At 43.3% G+C, this 22,528-nt stretch overlaps 1 protein-coding gene across 9 annotated transcripts in view; it reads right to left on the bottom strand.

Annotated features, from left to right (window-relative positions):
- The window catches only part of raskol (Ras GTPase-activating protein raskol), a 68,319-nt gene that overhangs the window by 41,942 nt on the left and 3,849 nt on the right, over positions 1-22,528 (bottom strand). For all 9 annotated transcript variants that reach the window (XM_070206612.1, XM_032440766.2, XM_032440767.2 and 6 more), the window contains one exon: positions 264-376. In XM_070206612.1, coding sequence (XP_070062713.1) covers positions 264-376 — 113 coding nt within the window. The remainder of the gene's footprint in view (positions 1-263; positions 377-22,528) is intronic.

Genomic DNA, 22,528 nt, shown 5'->3' with positions numbered 1-22,528 from the left:
TTTCACTTGCTTCTCGTTGGTACCCAATTGCAATTATGAACTTGGTCTACCACTTATACGCTACTACCACTTACTCGAAATTCTTTCCTAACCAATTGCTAATTGCTACTCGTTACCTGAGTACCTGGACCACTTTTCAGTCCCTCTTCTCGACTAGGTTTCGCATATCTTGCAACTTGTCACCTACAACTCGAGGCTCGCTACTCGTTGGCCACACAGAATATTCGTTGCTAGCATTTTGTTACTCGCTACTCGTTACTTACCGAAATCTCTTCGCTGCAGTAGGCAGTAAATGTTTGATCATCCTGCTGCAGCACACAATACAGCGGACCCCATGGTAGTGTTTTGATCAGGCGTGTCAGTTCACCCTCCGTTTCTGTAATCAAAAAGGGAAGACATTTAGATTAAATTGTATAAGAGATAAACGAGGGAGATGAGAAGGGCATGCTAAAGTTAGTTAGTTTTGGAATAAAATGGAATCTGTCGACGCGCAGCAGCATTAGCAAATGCTTTGGCTTACCAAGTTCTTCTTCTAGCTTATCGAATGTTCTCTTGACACACAAACGTATAGCACAGGTTTAACAATTTAAGTCCACATTAGTCTTCACATACCAAAAATTCCAAGCTCTTTTTCAAATTATAAATTGTAGTCTAGCGCCATCTAACGGCTAGCGACGACATCGCATCGGCACTAGCTAAGTCCGAATTTTGTTGCCTGCTTTCAGGCGGCGCCCAATATTACAATACATAATGCGCGCGCATCAATTTGAAAAGGCGAACAGAAAAAGGCACCAAAAAATACCAAAATCAGGCAGAACCAAGCGACCGTGTGCCCCCAACCCCCGCGCATGCAGACAATCAACAAACTGTCTGTTACGCTGCCGCTGCACGCATGCGTGTTGCTAATAAGACAGCGGGACTACAAACAAGAAGAATAAAATTATGAATGCAACTGCGACTGCAACTGCAACTGCGTCAAATGCCGTTTGGCTGTTGCTGTGTGGAAAATTGTGGAAAATTGTATGCATTGCAAGCAGTAGCTGGAGAAGAAGAAAGGCAAGCAATGCGCAACCAACTTGAACTAAGTAACTGCTTATCCCACTCTCCCTACCCGGCCAGACCCAGCTCCAACATTTGCCTAGCCCGCATCTGATTCAATAATTCAATCCCATCCGTCTGTCCCGACTCACCAGCCCGCCACCCTCCCCCCACGATCTATGTTGTGTGGCCCCGCAAAATTCACAAAGTTCGTTTCACTTCGTTTCTTCTACGTTCTTGACGGCGCGCGTCGGTGTCGGCGTCGGCGTCAGCGTCGACGTCAGCGTCAACGTATGCGATAACAATGTGAAGCGCAGCAGCAACAACAACAACAAGATAAATAATAAAAGTAAAAAAAAAAAGAAAACTGTTTTAATTTGTTAAAGTGAGAGAGAGAGAGAGAGAGGGGGGGGGGGGGGGGGGCAGCGAAAGAGTGTGTGAGGGAGGCGCAGGCGGAGGCTGTGAAGACGCGACGACCTAACGCGACCCAAAAAAAGAAAAGAGAAGCAGAAACAACATAAAAAGTCAAAACAGCATATGAATGAGAAATGTTTGTTTCAGGCTTGCCGAAGAGTAAATACCCTGCAGGCTGAAAAAAAAAAACAAGTAACACGTTCTAGTCGGGAGCTCCCGACCAGATGATGCCCTGAGCCCTCTTCATCCAACATCGAATGCATATATATATATTCTATTTTAGAAGCTATATGTCAAGTTTGGTGACTCTAGCTCTTATTATTTACCAAAATTGCCCAAATAACAGGATATCGATATCGATTTTAATCGGTTGCTTGGAAACGAAGTAAGCACCTACATCTAAAATTTCAAGTCTCTAGCTCTTATAGGTTCAGCGATCCTTGTGTTCATACATACGGACGGACGGACGTTTTGGAACGTCATATCTCCCCGCGGAGTTATGTCGTTTTGGAACGTCATATCTCCGCGCGGAGTTATGTCGTTTTGGAACGTCATATCTCCGCGCGGAGTTATGTCGCTTTTGAACGTCATATCTCCGCGCGGAGTTATGTCGTTTTGGAACGTCATATCTCCCCACGCAGTTATGTCGTTTTGGAACGTCATATCTCCCCGCGGAGTTATGTCGTTTTGGAACGTCATATCTCCCCGCGGAGCTATTATCCGAGAGGAGTTATGTCGTTTTGGAACGTCATATCTCCCCGCGGAGTTATGTCGTTTTGGAACGTCATATCTCCCCGCGGAGTTATGTCGTTTTGGAACGTCATATCTCCGCGCGGAGCTATTATCCGAGCGGAGTTATGTCGTTTTGGAACGTCATATCTCCCCGCGGAGTTATGTCGTTTTGGAACGTCATATCTCCCCGCGGAGTTATGTCGTTTTGGAACGTCATATCTCCCCGCGGAGCTATGTCGTTTTGGAACGTCATATCTCCAGGCGGAGCTATTATCCGAGGGGAGTTATGTCGTTTTGGAACGTCATATCTCCCCGCGGAGTTATGTCGTTTTGGAACGTCATATCTCCCCGCGGAGTTATGTCGTTTTGGAACGTCATATCTCCCCGCGGAGCTATTATCCGAGAGGAGTTATGTCGTTTTGGAACGTCATATCTCCCCGCGGAGTTATGTCGTTTTGGAACGTCATATCTCCCCGCGGAGCTATTATCCGAGAGGAGTTATGTCGTTTTGGAACGTCATATCTCCCCGCGGAGTTATGTCGTTTTGGAACGTCATATCTCCCCGCGGAGTTATGTCGTTTTGGAACGTCATATCTCCCCGCGGAGCTATTATCCGAGAGGAGTTATGTCGTTTTGGAACGTCATATCTCCCCGCGGAGTTATGTCGTTTTGGAACGTCATATCTCCCCGCGGAGTTATGTCGTTTTGGAACGTCATATCTCCGCGCGGAGCTATTATCCGAGCGGAGTTATGTCGTTTTGGAACGTCATATCTCCCCGCGGAGTTATGTCGTTTTGGAACGTCATATCTCCCCGCGGAGTTATGTCGTTTTGGAACGTCATATCTCCCCGCGGAGCTATGTCGTTTTGGAACGTCATATCTCCAGGCGGAGCTATTATCCGAGGGGAGTTATGTCGTTTTGGAACGTCATATCTCCCCGCGGAGTTATGTCGTTTTGGAACGTCATATCTCCCCGCGCAGTTATGTCGTTTTGGAACGTCATATCTCCCCGTGGAGTTATGTTCTTTTGGAACGTCATATCTCCCCGCGGAGCTATGTCGTTTTGGAACGTCATATCTCCCCGCGGAGCTATTATCCGAGCGGAGTTATGTCGTTTTGGAACGTCATATCTCCCCGCGGAGTTATGTCGTTTTGGAACGTCATATCTCCACGCGGAGCTATTATCCGAGAGGAGTTATGTCGTTTTGGAACGTCATATCTCCCCGTGGAGTTATGTCGTTTTGGAACGTCATATCTCCCCGCGGAGTTATGTCGTTTTGGAACGTCATATCTCCACGCGGAGTTATGTCGTTTTGGAACGTCATATCTTCCCGCGGAGTTATGTCGTTTTGGAACGTCATATCTCCCCGCGGAGCTATTATCCGAGCGGAGTTATGTCGTTTTGGAACGTCATATCTCCCCGCGGAGTTATGTCGTTTTGGAACGTCATATCTCCCCGCGGAGTTATGTCGTTTTGGAACGTCATATCTCCCCGCGGAGTTATGTCGTTTTGGAACGTCATATCTCCCTGCGCAGTTATGTCGTTTTGGAACGTCATATCTCCCCGTGGAGTTATGTCGTTTTGGAACGTCATATCTCCCCGCGGAGTTGTGTCGTTTTGGAACGTCATATCTCCCCGCGGAGTTATGTCGTTTTGGGACGTCATATCTCCCCGCGGAGCTATTATCCGAGCGGAGTTATGTCGTGTTGGAACGTCATATCTCCCCGCGGAGTTATGTCGTTTTGGAACGTCATATCTCCCCGCGGAGTTATGTCGTTTTGGAACTTCATATCTCCCCGCGGAGCTATTATCCGAGCGGAGTTATGTCGTTTTGGAACGTCATATCTCCCCGCGGAGTTATGTCGTTTTGGAACGTCATATCTCCCCGCGGAGTTATGTCGTTTTGGAACGTTATATCTCCCCGCGGAGTTATGTCGTTTTGGAACGTCATATCTCCCCGCGGAGTTATGTCGTTTTGGAACGTCATATCTCCGCGCGGAGCTATTATCCGAGCGGAGCTATGTCGTTTTGGAACGTCATATCTCCCCGCGGAGTTATGTCGTTTTGGAACGTCATATCTCCCCGCGGAGTTATGTCGTTTTGGAACGTCATATCTCCCCGCGGAGTTATGTCGTTTTGGAACGTCATATCTCCCCGCGGAGTTATGTCGTTTTGGAACGTCATATCTCCCCGCGGAGCTATGTCGTTTTGGAACGTCATATCTCCACGCGGAGCTATGTCGTTGCGGAACGTCATATCTCCCCGCGGCGCTATGTCGTTTTGGAACGTCATATCTCCACGCGGAGCTATGTCGTTGCGGAACGTCATATCTCCACGCGGAGCTATTATCCGAGCGGAGCTATGTCGTTTTGGAACGTCATATCTCCACGCGGAGTTATGTCGTTTTGGAACGTCATATCTCCCCGCGGAGTTATGTCGTTTTGGAACGTCATATCTCCCCGCGGAGTTATGTCGTTTTGGAACGTCATATCTCCCCGCGGAGCTATGTCGTTTTGGAACGTCATATCTCCACGCGGAGCTATTATCCGAGCGGAGCTATGTCGTTTTGGAACGTCATATCTCCACGCGGAGTTATGTCGTTTTGGAACGTCATATCTCCCCGCGGAGTTATATCGTTTTGGAACGTCATATCTCCGCGCGGATCTATTATCCGAGCAGAGTTATGTCGTTTTGGAACGTCATATCTCCACGCGGAGTTATGTCGTTTTGGAACGTCATATCTCCACGCGGAGTTATGTCGTTTTGGAACGTCATATCTCCCCGCGGAGTTATGTCGTTTTGGAACGTCATATCTCCCCACGGAGTTATGTCGTTTTGGAACGTCATATCTCCCCGCGGAGCTTTGTCGTTTTGGAACGTCATATCTCCACGCGGAGCTATGTCGTTTTGGAACGTCATATCTCCACGCGGAGCTATTATCCGAGCGGAGCTGTGTCGTTTTGGAACGTCATATCTCCGCGCGGAGTTATGTCGTTTTGGAACGTCATATCTCCCCGCGCAGTTATGTCGTTTTGGAACGTCATATCTCCGCGCGGAGTTATGTCGTTTTGGAACGTCATATCTCCGCGCGGAGTTATGTCGTTTTGGAATGTCATATCTCCCCGCGGAGTTCTGTCGTTGTGGAACGTCATATCTCCCCGCGGAGCTATGTCGTTTTGGAACGTCATATCTCCCCGCGGAGCTATTATCCGAGCGGAGCTATGTCGTTTTGGAACGTCATATCTCCGCGCGGAGTTATGTCGTTGCGGAACGTCATATCTCCGCGCGGAATTAGGTCGTTTTGGAACGTCATATCTCCCCGCGCAGTTGTGTCGTTTTGGAACGTCATATCTCCCCGTGGAGTTATGTCGTTTTGGAACGTCATATCTCCCCGCGGAGTTTTGTCGTTTTGGAACGTCTTATCTCCCCGCGGAGTTATGTCGTTTTGGAACGTCATATATCCCCGCGGAGCTATGTCGTTTTGGAACGTCATATCTCCCCGCGGAGTTATGTCGTTTTGGAACGTCATATCTCCCCGCGGAGTTATGTCGTTTTGGAACGTCATATCTCCCTCCGCAGTTATGTCGTTTTGGAACGCCATATCTCCCCGCGGAGTTATGTCGTTTTGGAACGTCATATCTCCCCGCGGAGTTATGTCGTTTTGGAACGTCATATCTCCCCGCGGAGCTATGTCGTTTTGGAACGTCATATCTCCACGTGGAGCTATTATCCGAGCGAAGCTATGTCGTTTTGGAACGTCATATCTCCGCGCGGAGTTATGTCGTTTTGGAACGTCATATCTCCCCGCAGAGTTCAGTCGTTTTGGAACGTCATATCTTGCCGCGGAGCTATGTCGTTTTGGAACGTCATATCTCCCCGCGGAGCTATTATCCGAGCGGAGCTATGTCGTTTTGGAACGTCATATCTCCGCGCGGAGTTATGTCGTTGCGGAACGTCATATCTCCCCGCGGAGTTATGTCGTTTTGGAACGTCATATCTCCGCGCGGAGTTAGGTCGTTTTGGAACGTCATATCTCCCCGCGCAGTTGTGTCGTTTTGGAACGTCATATCTCCCCGTGGAGTTATGTCGTTTTGGAACGTCATATCTCCCCGCGGAGTTATGTCGTTTTGGAACGTCATATCTCCCCGCGGAGCTATGTCGTTTTGGAACGTCATATCTCCACGCGGAGCTATTATCCGAGCGGAGCTATGTCGTTTTGGAACGTCATATCTCCACGCGGAGTTATGTCGTTTTGGAACGTCATATCTCCCCGCGGAGCTATGTCGTTTTGAAACGTCATATCTCCGCGCGGATCTATTATCCGAGCAGAGTTATGTCGTTTTGGAACGTCATATCTCCCCACGGAGTTATGTCGTTTTGGAACGTCATATCTCCCCGCGGAGCTATGTCGTTTTGGAACGTCATATCTCCACGTGGAGCTATTATTCGAGCGGAGCTATGTCGTTTTGGAACGTCATATCTCCGCGCGGAGTTATGTCGTTTTGGAACGTCATATCTCTCCGCGGAGCTATGTCGTTTTGGAACGTCATATCTCCGCGCGGAGCTATTACCCGAGCGGAGTTATGTCGTTTTGGAACGTCATATCTCCCCGCGAAGTTATGTCGTTTTGGAACGTCATATCTCCCCGCAGAGTTATGTCGTTTTGGAACGTCATATCTCCCCGCGGAGTTATGTCGTTTTGGAACGTCATATCTCCCCGCGGAGCTATGTCGTTTTGGAACGTCATATCTCCGCGCGGATCTATTATCCGAGCAGAGTTATGTCGTTTTGGAACGTCATATCTCCGCGCGGAGTTATGTCGTTTTGGAACGTCATATCTCCGCGCGGAGTTATGTCGTTTTGGAACGTCATATCTCCCCGCGGAGTTATGTCGTTTTGGAACGTCATATCTCCCCGCTGAGTTATGTCGTTTTGGAACGTCATATCTCCCCGCGGAGCTATGTCGTTTTGGAACGTCATATCTCCACGCGGAGCTATTATCCGAGCGGAGCTATGTCGTTTTGGAACGTCATATCTCCGCGCGGAGTTATGTCGTTTTGGAACGGCATATCTCCCCGCGCAGTTATGTCGTTTTGGAACGTCATATCTCCGCGCGGAGTTATGTCGTTTTGGAACGTCATATCTCCGCGCGGAGTTCTGTTGTTTTGGAACATCATATCTCCGCGCGGAGCTATTATCTGAGATATTAAAACAAAAAAAATCATCGAAAAAGTTTCGATTTATGATAAAGAAAGGAACTTAAATATTATTATAGAAAAAAGTCGCAATAACCATGCTGTTAAAATAGAGCATACTTATATCGACACGACGAAAATAGAGCAGAAATATAGAATAAATACACTATATACAGAATACACTATAATATATTATATATATACATATTGAGGAGTTTATTTGCTATACAAAATACTGATCCGATTTAGAAGAGTTTGCTTCTTCTATGTGTAACACGTTTGATGACATAATTCAAATGCCCTTCGCAAGGGTATCACAAACAGAACTTAACCCAAACTTGGGGTAAAGCGTGCGGCAAGTACTTGATATAAAGACAAGAGGTTGCTCGAGGGGGCAGTGTACAGGTGGTGGGGTAAGCGGGAGGAGGATGGGGTGAGGGGGGGGGGCCCTGTTGCTCTATCATTTTCACAGACTAAAAACGAGCCACATATTTTTTTTTTTTTTTTTAGCTGCGGCGCCCGTCTGCCCATTTAACATAAATATTGTGTGTAATTGTGAAGACCACAGCCGCGGCTGACGTCGACTGCACGCGGCGGCGGCGGCGACGGCAGCGTTGCTCAGCAACTTTGCGTTAATTTTGAAACGTTCGTTGCTCGTTTTTTTGTTTTTTTTTTTTTTTTTTTTTTGCATAAGAATTTCTCGCTTGCCGAGTTCAATGCACTTTGGTCAAAGCCAGCCGAGAGCTTTGCACTGGGCTCTGTCAAGGGCGGCGCAGTGCGGCGCGGCGCGGCGTTGAGCACTGAGGCGTGGATTTGGGGCGGACCACCTGTGCCAGACAACAGCTGTTTGTTACGTCACCGCCAGCGTATCGATCAATTATCGTATCGATTGACCCTCACTGGCGCATTGCGTTTTGCAACACTGCCCGGTTAATTGCATACGCTGATAATTGCATTTCGTGAGAGTTTCAATAATTTATAAAATATCATGCACCGTAATAAATCTAAACAATGGTTCTCAGGTGTTTCCAGAGATAGTCGAGAGGGGGGCATAGAATGTGAGCTTAGTTGACTGAGGCATATGCCCTGTAGAACGCAGCATGAGATATCAACAAGCTATGCGCATGCAACTAGATCTTTAACAGGGCTACCAGATTTCTAGATAATGTTTGTATGTAATATGTACCTACATTTTCTCATATCGCATTTGTCTAGGAAACAGCACTTCGACGTGAATCAAAGATCAGAGATCAGTGCGTGATTTTAGTTTGTAAATGGTATGAGTTTTATGATTCACAAACGTTGTTAGTATCAAATTTATTTATTTATTGTTGCATCATATTTTGTAAATAACATTTTTTTTTGCCCAGCTGTTACCAAGACTTTGGACTTTGTCATCGGGCATTACAGGGCATTACATATTAATATTATTATTTATTCATTTTATTATTATTAATGATATTATTAGTGTTGCCATCATTACCAGTATCATTAGCATTAGCATTAGCATTGGCATTCGCTTTAGCGTTATCATTAGCCTTATCATTAGCGTTTTCATTAGTATTGCCATTAGCATTGCCATTGTCATTGGTAATATCATTATTATTGTTATTATTATTATTTTTATTAATTTAACATTAGTATTTATTTAAGATTCGAACTTATTTTTTTTAGCATCCCTGCCTGGGTATTGAACCCGAATTCTCGTAATGCACTTGCCTGAACATTTATTTCTAGCATTACATGACAATTGATGCACTTTATTTATATATGTATTTTTATTGTTACATACTATTTATAAAACTTGGTACTGTGCTTTATTTGCATATGCTTGCTTCTATAATTAACAACAAATTTTTCCAACAAATTCTTTTTGAATCTCACATAAGTTCAAGCCGTAAACTGAACCTTTTTTATACCCTGAATCCATTAAAAATGGGTATAAGGGTATATTGTATTTGTGCAAAATCCAAATGTATGTAACAGGCAGAAGGAAGCATATCCGACCCCATAAAGTATACATATTTATTCTGTGATGCTATTTAAGTTCCTTTTTTTTAACCATAAGTGCTTAATTCAAAATTTTAACCCAAATCCACAAAATGGCAATGACGTTCCAAAACGACATAACTCCGCTCGGATAATAGCTCCGCGCGGAGATATGACGTATAAAATTCTAAAATCGGACATTTTTTGACGGAAATATTCCACAAAATCATCAAAAAGGTTGACTTTAAGAACGAATCGGTTTTTTGTCAACAACATTTTTGAACCCCTCGATGTTTAATTTGTTTGACTGCCAATTGATGGTAGGGATCCGTACGCATTCAAAAAGATATAACATTTTAAAATCAGACATTTACCCGAGATATTAAAAAAAAATCATTTGAAAAAAATCGTGATTTGGAAGGTCATATCTCCGCGCGGAGCTATGTCATTTTGGAACGTCATATCTCCGCGTGGAGTTATGTCGTATTGGAACGTCATATCTCCCCGCGGAGTTATGTCGTTTTGGAACGTCATATCTCCGCGCGGAGTTTTGTCGTTTTGGAACGTCATATCTCCCCGCGGAGTTATGTCGTTTTGGAACGTCATATCTCCCCGCGGAGTTATGTCGTTTTGGAACGTCATATCTCCCCGCGGAGCTATGTCGTTTTGGAACGTCATATCTCCGCGCGGAGTTATGTCGTTTTGGAACGTCATATCTCCGCGCGGAGTTATGTCGTTTTGGAACGTCATATCTCCCCGCGGAGTTATGTCGTTTTGGAACGTTATATCTCCCCGCGGAGTTATGTCGTTTTGGAACGTCATATCTCCCCGCGGAGTTATGTCGTTTTGGAACGTCATATCTCCCCGCGGAGTTATGTCGTTTTGGAACGTCATATCTCCCCGCGGAGTTAAGTCGTTTTGGAACGTCATATCTCCGCGCGAAGCTATTATCCGAGCGGAGTTATGTCGTTTTGGAACGTCATATCTCCCCGCGGAGTTATGTCGTTTTGGAACGTCATATCTCCCCGCGGAGTTATGTCGTTTTGGAACGTCATATCTCCCCGCGGAGTTATGTCGTTTTGGAACGTCATATCTCCCGGCGGAGCTATTTCGATTTGGAACGTCATATCCCCGCGCGGAGTTATGTCGTTTTGGAACGTCATATCTCCCCGCGGAGTTAAGTCGTTTTGGAACGTTATATCTCCGCGCGGAGCTATTATCCGAGCGGAGTTATGTCGTATTGGAACGTCATATCTCCCCGCGGAGTTAAGTCGTTTTGGAACGTCATATCTCCCCGCGGAGTTATGTCGTTTTGGAACGTCATATCTCCCCGCGGAGTTATGTCGTTTTGGAACGTCATATCTCCCCGCGGAGTTATGTCGTTTTGGAACGTCATATCTCCCCGCGGAGTTAAGTCGTTTTGGAACGTCATATCTCCGCGCGAAGCTATTATCCGAGCGGAGTTATGTCGTTTTGGAACGTCATATCTCCGCGCGGAGTTTTGTCGTTTTGGAACGTCATATCTCCCCGCGGAGTTATGTCGTTTTGGAACGTCATATCTCCCGGCGGAGCTATTTCGTTTTGGAACGTCATATCTCCGCGCGGAGTTATGTCGTTTTGGAACGTCATATCTCCGCGCGGAGTTATGTCGTTTTGGAACGTCATATCTCCCCGCGGAGTTATGTCGTTTTGGAACGTCATATCTCCCCGCGGAGCTATGTCGTTTTGGAACGTCATATCTCCCCGCGGAGTTATGTCGTTTTGGAACGTCATATCTCCCCGCGGAGTTATGTCGTTTTGGAACGTCATATCTCCCCGCGGAGTTATGTCGTTTTGGAACGTCATATCTCCCCGCGGAGTTATGTCGTTTTGGAACGTCATATCTCCGCGCGGAGTTAAGTCGTTTTGGAACGTCATATCTCCGCGCGAAGCTAATATCCGAGCGGAGTTATGTCGTTTTGGAACGTCATATCTCCCCGCGGAGTTATGTCGTTTTGGAACGTCATATCTCCCCGCGGAGCTATGTCGTTTTGGAACGTCATATCTCCCCGCGGAGTTATGTCGTTTTGGAACGTCATATCTCCCCGCGTAGCTAATTCGTTTTGGAACGTCATATCTCCCCGCGGAGTTATGTCGTTTTGGAACGTCATATCTCCGCGCGGAGTTATGTCGTTTTGGAACGTATACAAATATTTTTAAATTTTCTTTGTATAAATATTTTATATATATCCTAGGCTAAGTTTATTTCAAGCATATTAAATAACTGTTAGACGAAACAATGTTATATTTATTTGCTTTGAAATACGAGCGAAAGTCTGATTGAATACCCATTGAAAGTCGTTTAAAAGGGGTATACTAGTTTTGTGCACATGCCCATAACGTATATATGTTCTTGATTCTTGATCGATATCGAGCAGAGAGTTGTCTTGCTAATATTTTTCTGCCTGTCGGTGAAAACTCTTAGATATCAATTCCCAATCTCCAAGGATATAGTCAAATTAATAAAGAAAAAAGAAAGAAGCTTGAGAAGAGATATGCATTTCATAAATGCCAAAGCGCGAAAAGGAATGAAAGACAAAGAAAAATAAATGAAGTACAAACAAAAATATGAACTTTAATTCGAAATATAAGTTCGATAAAAAGTCTCCAAGGATATAGTTAAAGTAAAAAAATAACCAACTAGATAAGCAAAATACATTTAATAAATGTCAAAAGCACCCAAAGGAATTCAAAACAAATGTAGAAAAAATAAATAAAAAATAAGAAGAAAAAAAAACTAAAAGAAAAACAAAAACAAAAACTTCGCCAATTAAAAGTAATTTAAAATAATTTATGCGATGCGTCATTAAAGCCCTAGTGTGTTTGTGTGTGTGTGTGTGTGTGTGCGTGGGAGGGTGTGGCAGCACGTACATGTGTTGCGGTTAAATGGGGATTGGGATGTGGGAAGTGGGAGGCGACAGACGGTTCAGTTCTAGTGACGATCGACGCGCCAAGTTTGTTTCCCCCTCCCCCTCCCCCGCCCACGCCCCCGCCCCTGCTTGGAGCTAAGCTGTTTTCACTCGCCCTGTCGCAGCAAAACCAAAATCGAAACCATGAACAAGAAAAACATAAGTCAAAAAGAGCTGTGCTTGCTTGGCCAACTATTGAATACCCTTGTCAATTTTTACAAGAATTTCTGACCAAGCAGCAAAGTTCGTTTAAGCAAGAGAGTAAGAACATCTTGGGCTCGCCGAAGATTGGATACCCTTGTGAGAATTGTGAAGCAATAAAAGCGAGTTCGCATAGAAACAGACAGACACACAGGCATGGCTATATCAAGTCGTTTGTTGATGCTGATCTCCTTCTATAATAGCCTCTACAGGGATATAATGAACTCTGGGGATTCAATATTAAAAAGGAAATCTTAGTAAAGGCAGTTCTGACAAGAACTCAACTCATTAACAATTTTACAATCGATCGCTCACATTGTTTCTATGCAATCGATAAATATCGATTAACAGTTTTTTGATAATAGATAATATCCTGTCTTTCCTGATAAGTGAACAGACATAATATATTAACTACTTAGTCGCAATATCAGGTCATTCAATTATCATCTTTTCGCCTTTTCTTATGTGTTACACGCTTCGTGACAAAGTTAAAATGCCCATTGGCAAGGGCATGTGCATGGGAATTGAGTTATTTTAAAAATGGCGCATATTAAACACCCAACAGGAACATATGACATTCCAAATTTAGGTGTAAACCTGTGTGTGTGTGTGTGTTTTTGTATAACCCATCTGATTGACCGCTTGCAGCAAATATATATGTCGAATGTCAGCCGATCAAGTTATACACTGACGGAGAATTATATATATATATAGATATATATGTGCTGATATATATATATATATATATATATATATATATTGCCTGCGTGAGTAGCACACGTGCATAAATTGTGATACCCGCCGCTGGGCTAGGGCATTCGAAATGTGTTTTAGTTTTTGTCGTGGCAGGCGCCAACATGAGAAGCAACAACAGGCGACAACAATGGAAGCTGAGACGCGGCATCAGCTACTTCCGCATAGGCAGGCAGCTGCTGTTCCAGACATTGCCCCAAACAGAGGCACCCAACCCCAACCCAGTCCCCAACTCCCCCCTCCACACGAACTATGTGTGTGGGTGCAACTGATGCAGACTGACAGACGAACAACACCCGCACCAGGGCTTGGGGCAGCGGCTGGGGGGGTGTGGGCCGAAAGTTTATAGATGATCGAGTTTTTTTCTTCTCTTTAGGTTTTTTTTTTTTTGGGTTGGATTTGGGCCATATGCGTAGCCCCGCGCCAGAAGTGGAAACATGTGTATGTCTAGGCAGCTTCCTACAGCTGCGCCCCAACCACAACCCCGTCCCCCTCCTCTCTATCCGCTCCAGCACTGCGCATTAGGTTGCGTAAATGCAACAACTTTTAATTAGGTTTATGGGAAATATGCGAAACGTAATGTTAAGAAAAAAAATCAGCGCAAATATTGAAAGAGAAAAAACGCAGAGAAAAAGAAATACAAACAAAAGCGGCACCAAGCCCCCTCCGGGTGCCGCGCCCCCTTCGGCTGCCACGCCTCTGCCTCTGGGCAAACAATGCAGAATTATAGCATAACTTGAATTTCGCATCATGTAATCAGCTCAAAGCCCGAAACTGAACCGCGTCGCGTCGCGTTTTATTTGTCAATTCATTTATAGATTGTTTTTTGGTTTGCTTCTCCGGTTTATATAATACCCTGTAGCCAGTAGACGCGTGCAAATGGCGCATGCCAGACTGGGCTGTCAAATATGTTACTCTATGTTTGACTAGAGAAAGAGTTGAGGGAGAGACAAGGAGAGAGAGCATTATCGATAACTTTAGTTAAACAGATAAATATCGATTGTCGCGCCAGCCTTTTCTTCTTGCATTGTGCAATAAGAGGGGTAAAGGGGGACTTTAAATCTGAAATACAATCTGAAATACACACATATTTTCCTATATAACGCTCACGAATATCATCATTCTTCGTTAACTCCTCCCATTATTGTAATATCGATAAATATCGATTTTGAGCCAAGGTTTCTTAAGCATAACTCGAAAATATAAGAGGTAAATACACCATTTGTGTGTGTGTGTGTGTCTTGTTTAAGGCATCAAAGGCAGCTTGATTCTGGCTACAGGGTATCATCTGGTCGGGCACATGCGCTCTATTGCTTGTTTTTTGTTTGTTTGTATCTTAGCGATTGCGAAATTCAGACTAAAGAAACGCAGATACACACACAAACACACACACACGCGCGCGCGTAATAACGAACGTGGTCTTAGTGATTTTTTTCCAACAGCTTCTTCTTCTTCTTCTTTACAGGGCGTATACGCAACGCAATTTTGTAATATTTCTTAGAAGACACGCGAATTTTCTACTTCTTTAATTCGCTCGTTGATATTTGCATCGCCGTCTGTGGGAGATACTTAAAAATTTGGTTGGCAATAATAAAGCAGATTATTAGCTCACGATTTGTGTCGATTTGGTAATTCCATGGAATTAATTAAACAGGGGTGGCAAGCAGGGGCGGAGCTGTATAAGGCAACAGAGAGAGAGAGAGAGAGCAATACCGAAGACTAAACATCCTGCCCGATGATATGATATATATATACATATATATATATATATATATATATATATATATATATGTATATATGTATGTGTTACGACATATTTAGCAGATATGCAACTTCTATCAGTCAGACAGGGGTGTTACTTGATCTCTCCTAAGGGATCCATGTCCATGTTTAGAAGATACGAATAATCCGATGTTGATATTATTTTTGCTAGAATGCAAGCACAATGGAGAGCTGAAATGTTGCTAAATTTTAGAACAGAACAGTTCCAATTTTGTATATTTTTTGTATTTTGTAATGCATTGAAGGAGACATCTCCGGCCCCATAAAGCATATAGATTACATTATATATCTGGCAAAGGCAAATGTCTGCAAGGGTATTGAATCTTCGGTCTGCCAAAGATATCGTTGCTTTCGTACATATTACTTTCCTTTGCTCTCATAAAAATAAATAAGTTTTCCGCTTTACGAACTATCAGCTCAGTTCTTATGTATTTCTCCTCTTTGCTGCCTCTTGCTGTGACAACAACCTGTTGCATGGAAATATATGTTGCCTCGCATGCAATAAAAACCATATCAAAGTTGATTTATTTGCTTTGGACACATATCTTTGAATATATATAAAGATAGGCTCTCGACTACTTTATCAAGGTAACTGGCTTTATAAATCTATTCAAAGTATTTCCAGTTCTTGCAGCTCTTTGCCTTTTGTTTTTGTTTGTCGCGTTTTCGTTTCATTTCTTCAATGACTTTTGTGTGACTTTCAGTTTCCAATCGATCTGCAGATGTGGTAATATGTGTGCGCACTTACTCGTATTACTCGGACCACTTGGATCATTTTCCGATCCATCCCCTTGCCGCCATTCTCCCCTTCGCGGAGCTGTATCTCAGTCATATCTCGTTTAGGCATATGGCGGCTATAATTTCATGCGTTTAACAGGTTTTGCGAATTTCCTTTTTCTTCATTTCTAAAAGTTTGTCTAATACTCTGCCTCTATGGAGCTAAACATATGTATATTGGTTTTGTGCGCGAAGCAAATCTTTTTGAAATGCGTAGAGAAAACAAGTAGAAGTCGAAGGTATCCGACTTGGAGATACACTCGTCAAAACATTCAAGCTTCCTTCTCTCCTTTGCCTCCTGATAATGTGCTTGAGAAATGCATTTCTTGTTAACTCAGCTCTTTATATTCCGATCTTTATGCAACTTTCAGGGTTTAGAAATGGCATTCAAATGTATTTGCATACCAAAGCGCAAGGTTCGAACTTTTAAAGTAAGTTCCATTCCATTTTTGGGAGAATGAGGAAAGGTTCTTTAAAAATGTGACCTATTCTACATCTGTATTTTCTACACAAAGAGTTTGCTGCAGTCAGCTCATAAGATTTTCGAGTTAAGCCTAAAAACTCTTAAGCCAAAATCGATATGTATCGATTAATTGCTAATGGAGCTATCGAAATATCGTTTGGCGCGTATACGTATGGCTGATCTGAAGAAAGATCGACACGCTTAGGCAGACGGATGCCTCTAAATGGACTCAGTTCATGATCCTGATCAGGAATATATATAGAAGCACAAGCAATGCACATGCTTCGTCCGTCTAGACTCTGTTTATCATCTTGATCAGGCATCTATATTTTTTAGGGATTCAGAGTCTCTTTCTGACTGTCAAATGCATTTACAAGAAGCTTGTACGCAATGGACTCAGACTTTCGTTAGTTTTTCTTCAACACAGCAAACAGAGTATCCCGCCGTCGAGTGCAATGGATTGTCGGAAAAACCTGCGATTCAGACGCGGCGGCAACGTGTTAATCCCCCTCGACGTTCGATTTGCTAAAAAGCAACAACAACAACAATAACAAGCACACAGCTGGTGGGGAACGCGGAAGAAGAGGAGGTGGTGCGCGGAGTGGGGGACATTTTTAAAGCCTGCTTGGGCCTGGCCCGACAGCGCGTCGACGTCCCAAACGATTGAGGAAAAAGTGAATTTTTTCATAGAAAGTTGCTGGGCAACATTTGCGACGGGCCGGGCTGGTGAAGGTGGTAGAGACAGGGGAGAGGGGTGGGGCAGTTGCCGATACTTGAAAATAGAAAATACAACAACAATAACAAGTGTGTCGAGTGCCGAATTCTGCTGCAGCCTGTTTCACTTTCCAATGTCCCATTCGCACACACACACAGACAGTCAAAGAGACACACGCCTCCGATGGAGCCACCCCCTTTCCGCCACCCGCCGCTTACAGTCGCTTAAGCTAAGCTCAAAGAGCGCATTGAACTTTCTATCAACAGGTGGCGCTGCGAGCGCAGTTTAACCCACAAATCAAATCGAATCACAAATCAAATGCGAAAAAACGGTAACAAATCGCGGCTGCACTTTGGCTAAAAATAAAAATAAAATAAAATAAATAAATAAGAAACAAACAAAAAAAATAACTGTGCCACGGCGACGCTTTGTTAATGACGCCATCGCCAATCGTCGCGCAGTTTCGACGACGTTTACGATTTCTCTCTTTAAACCCCCCCCCTCCCCCCCTCACACGACTTCTCACTCCCTCTCGCTCGCTCGCTCTCACTATTCTTGCGCTCTCTCACTCGCTCTTTCTTTTTGTCTAGTCTTCCTTTAATGCGCGTTTCGCTGTGCTCTTTTCACGGGCTCAGAAAAAAAATAGAAGTCAAGAATGATCTAGTCAAGAGCATGGCGCGACTTAGAGATACCCTGTGTCTGCCTTATATAGCATACATGTTTATACAAAAAAGTAAAGTTCCGAATAGAGCATCGACTAGATGTGACAAATCAAGTCAACGTTTTCTTGTATAAATACCTATGCACAGACAAGGTCCGAACTACCCCTTTGGGTATTGGGTTAGCAGAGGGTATCACGCAAAGAAATGGCAAATTGGCCTGAAAGCCACTTTGCTTAGATCCAAAAGCGCTGGCAGTGCGTGGCCCAAGAACCGGGCCAAGACGTTAGCTGGCCAAAAGCGTAGCCAAAAGCGAAGACATGTTAACCAAGACGGCCAAGTGACATGCAAAGCGAAAGCGGCTAACAACATGCAACCTGAAACATGAAACATGAGACACGAGGCGGCCAGGCAAACATGACAGAAATGATGTCAAGCCAGCGGGCACACAAACAGGAACAACAACAACAACGACAACAACAACAGCTGCTCGCAGCAGAGGCCAAGCCCGGTCAAGAGCTGTGCATGTGTGTGTGTGTGTGTGTGTGTGTGCGGGCGGGCAAAGGCATGGCCAAGCGGCCAAAAGCTCAAAGGCTGTTAGAATGTCACAAATGACCTTGACACACCAACCCGCACACACACACACACACCAACACACACACCCGCCGCAACACACCTTCCTGCCGCAGCGTGCACATTAAATAAATACACAAAACAATATTAACAAAATACATTAAAAGGTAGAATTTGGCAGTCGAATGCTCCCGACTGCGCAATACCCTTTCGCAGTCCAAACAAATTCATTAACAGCCAGTTAGCGAGCAGCTAAATGGTAAACTTCATGGCAAATTTCATAAAAGCAGCTTTTAAACTTAAACTATGACGTTTGGAGTGGGCGGGGCCCACAAAAGGTAGCTAAACTGAAGTTCAGTGAAGGTTGTTAGCATAAAATATGCAGACATTGGCTGCGCCCCCATTGGGCGTGGTCGCCAATATACCCGTTTGCACTTTGTGAAAGAGTATGAAGAGACTAAAAGAAAAAAACCAAATATGGCCAGAAGAGAGGCGAGCAGCATAGAGCTTTGCCATTTGCCATTTGCCACTTGCTGCGACGGCAAATGCCTTGAAGCCTTTTATTTTTCACTTCGTCACGGCACGGCACGACTTTATCGATGGGAAGCACCCACAACAACAACAACAACAACAACAACAACAACAACAATTGCAGTTGTTGCCAAGCAACAAAATGTGTTTCAATTTGATTCGCATGCCAAGTGATTCATATTGAAAAGAGTTACCTATCTAAATTAGGTTTATAAGCCAATAAAATCGACTTTAAAAGGAGGTTGCTAACATTTACCACAGACTTTAGCAGGAGGGTATCAGATGATTCATATTGAAAACGAGTTGCCTTCTACAACTGCAGATCGATATCAATTATCTCAATTAAGTTTAGAGGGCAACAAAAAAATCTACCAGGAGGTTTCTAACCTTTACCACGGACTTTAGCAGGAGCACTTCAACATTTCGTTAGAACAGGTTAAAATTGCTGGTGATGGAGCATATCAAGTGATTCATATTGAAAAAAAGTGCCTCCATCTACTGGACATCTATATAACTTATACAACAGTTATTTACCAGGAGGATGGCAACATTCATAACGCACTTTAGCAGGAGCATATCCTCCTGTTGGGATTAGTAGCTACATAAACTTCGCTTCTTTCGAGTAATGCATGCTGAGAAACCTTACCAAATAACTACAACTACTTTTTATAAATTAATTGATATGTTCTACAATTAGCCTCTGATAAGAGCTGCTTGTTAAAAATGAAGCTACCAAAACAACATTTAACCTGAGGCTAAACAGTGGAATCATTTTCTGTTGAATAATTAAATTTCAAATATGGAATAGCACATATTTATTTATATATATGTTTATTTAAAATTGAATTATTTACAAATTTAAAATGATAGGGTAACTTATAAATGCGAGCTACGTGACGTATTTAAAAACTCTATTAATTAGAATTTGCAAGCTAAAGAAATATATATGCTATGCCAGAGCATATCATACTTTTGTTGTTTTATAAGTTGTTGTTGAAGCTTTATCTTTGCATATAAAAAAACGTGAATATTTTAATGAATTGAGTATGCATAAAAGACAAGAAAGCGGGCTAATATGTGGCCAACACCGCCGACCACATACCCTTCCAGATATATGCCCTGGAAATGATGTTAAGCAATAGCTTTTTTTTTAATTTTATTTCTTATTTATTACAATATTGTATTACGATCTGAGCGAGCGAGCGAGAAGTGTAGCTTGAAATTGAAGAGTTTGTTAAAGATTTATCGCAGAAAATAAAAGATAATATATATAAATAATAAACAAAACTAACTTGTCGATCGATTGTACCTAAATATCAAAAAGGTATTCCGATTCTTTCGAGATTTTGTAGATATGCTGAGAAAAGAGTCAAGCTTGTTATTGAAGTGTGGCGAAGATTTCTTGATAAACAAAAAAGATTATTAAATAAAAAGAGAGCCCATTTTGCGATTGAATTTATATGATATAGTAGTCCGATATGGAAAAGTTTTAGTTTACTTCTAAAGAGCATCATACAACATTTGGATGATATGTTTCGATCTGGAAATAATGTTCCGATCTGGCAGGCAAGACAAGGAACTGGGCAAAGTTTCGTAAGAATAGCCCTCGACAGGCAGAGAGAGGTGGCAATATGGCTATGCATGGATACTGATCGAGAATATATTATATATTATATATTTATATATATATTTATATATAAATACACCTTACTTGGTCGTAGACATATGCTTGCACCTTTCTCAATGTACAAGGGTATAAAAGTGCAAGGTCAGCTTAAAAGCAAATATTGCCACCGTGTTTCTTACTTTGTTTTCTTCTTTTTGTCGCCTGAGCACACACAACAAACGTTGACTGTGTGTGTGTGTGTGTGTGTGTGTATGCATGTGTGTGTGTGCGTCTGCGTTTGCCTTGCGGCGAGCCAAGCAACCCCTCGCAGCACAACAACAACAATGACGACGACGACGACTGCAATAAACTGAAGCGGATGAGCGACAGGTAAAAATGCTAATAGTAGATAACGGGAAAACAACAACAACAACAACAACTTTGGGCAGGTTGTCGCTGTTTGTTGTCGTTGTTTGGGTTGTTGTTGTCGTTGCTGAGAGGCAGCCCTGTTGAGTTTTCCCAGGCCAAGCGGAGCATTGCCTGCATTTGCACAGGTGCTCAAAGGTGAGAGCAGGAGAGTGCAAGACAAACAGTTCGGACAGCATCCGCAACAGCTGAGCGTTGCCAGCATGCAAAAGCAAACATAAATGCAGCGCCCGAACGGGGTTGCCAGATTTCAAAAATTGCATTTGCCAAAATTGAGTTAGGGCATAGAATGTAAAGAAATTACAAAATTAAATAAAGTACAAATATAAATGAATCGCTCTCTCTCTCTCTCTCTCTCTCTCTCTCTCTCTTGCCAACAGGGTAGCCAGAATTCAAAAATTTCATTTGCCAAAATTGATTTGGGAACAGGAATTAAGAAAATGAAATAAGATTCAAACATAAATGATTCCCTCTCGCTCTCACTCCCCCTTTCTCTTCCTCTCTCTCGCCAACAGGGTTGCCAGACTTTATATTTTGCATTTGCCAAAATTGAGTTGGGGAATAGAATGAAAACAAACTAGAAAATGAAATTGAATAAAGAATATAAAAGAGTCGCTCTTGCTCTCTCTGCCCCTCTCTCTTTTTCTATTTATCTTTAAATAGGTTTCTTGAATTTGATTCACATTTTCGTTGCCTTGTCGATCATCGAAATTGGAGCGCACATCCGCCTTCAGCTTGGTCAGCGGAGCACACGCCATTCGCAGGTGTGGAGAGCTCTTTTAGTATTGGCTGCAATTACGTGAACTTATTAACTTTCTCCCAAATCAATGGAACACAAAGGCGACAAATATATGTATATATGCATTACTATAACCAAAAAAAAACAAATAAGAGGTTCTAGTCGGGAGCTCCCGACTCGGGGATACCCTGAACCCTCTTCTTCCAACATCAAATGCGTATATATATTCTATTTTAGAAGCTATATGTCAAGTTTGGTGACTCTAGCTCTTATTATTTAAAAAAATTGCCCATCGATATCGATATCGATTTTTATCGATTGCTTCGAAACTGAGTAAGTTATCGATTATCGGAAACAAACTCGATCTGCGCGGGAACTAGGAGCATCTACATCTAAAATTTCAAGCCTCTAGCGCTTATAGGTTCTGAGATCCTTGCGTTCATACATACGGACGGACGGACGGACAGACAGACGGACATGGCTAGATCGACTCGGCTATAGATACTGATCAAGAATATATATACTTTATGGGGTTGGAGATGCTTTCTTCTGCCTGTTACATACATCGATTTTGAAAAAAATCGTGATGATTTGGAAGGTTATATCTCCGCGCGGAGTTATGTCGTTTTGGAACGTCATATCTCCACGCGGAGTTATGTCGTTTTGGAACGTCATATCTCCGCGCGGAGTTATGTCGTTTTGGAACGTCATATCTCCGCGCGGAGTTATGTCGTTTTGGAACGTCATATCTCCACGCGGAGCTATTACCCGAGATATTAAAAAAATCATCGAAAAAGTTTCGATTTTCGCACCGACCTCGATTTTGAAAAAAATCGTGATGATTTGGAAGGTCATATCTCCGCGTGGAGTTATGTCGTTTTGGAACGTCATATCTCCCCGCGGAGTTATGTCGTTTTGGAACGTCATATCTCCGCGCGGAGTTATGTCGTTTTGGAAGGTCATATCTCCGCGCGGAGTTATGTCGT

This window comes from Drosophila virilis, chromosome X, assembly GCF_030788295.1.
Source record: "Drosophila virilis strain 15010-1051.87 chromosome X, Dvir_AGI_RSII-ME, whole genome shotgun sequence".
NCBI classification, from domain to species: domain Eukaryota; kingdom Metazoa; phylum Arthropoda; class Insecta; order Diptera; family Drosophilidae; genus Drosophila; species Drosophila virilis.
The sequence above is the reverse complement of the archived record's forward strand: the minus strand, read 5'-3'. Positions and strand labels throughout refer to the sequence as shown.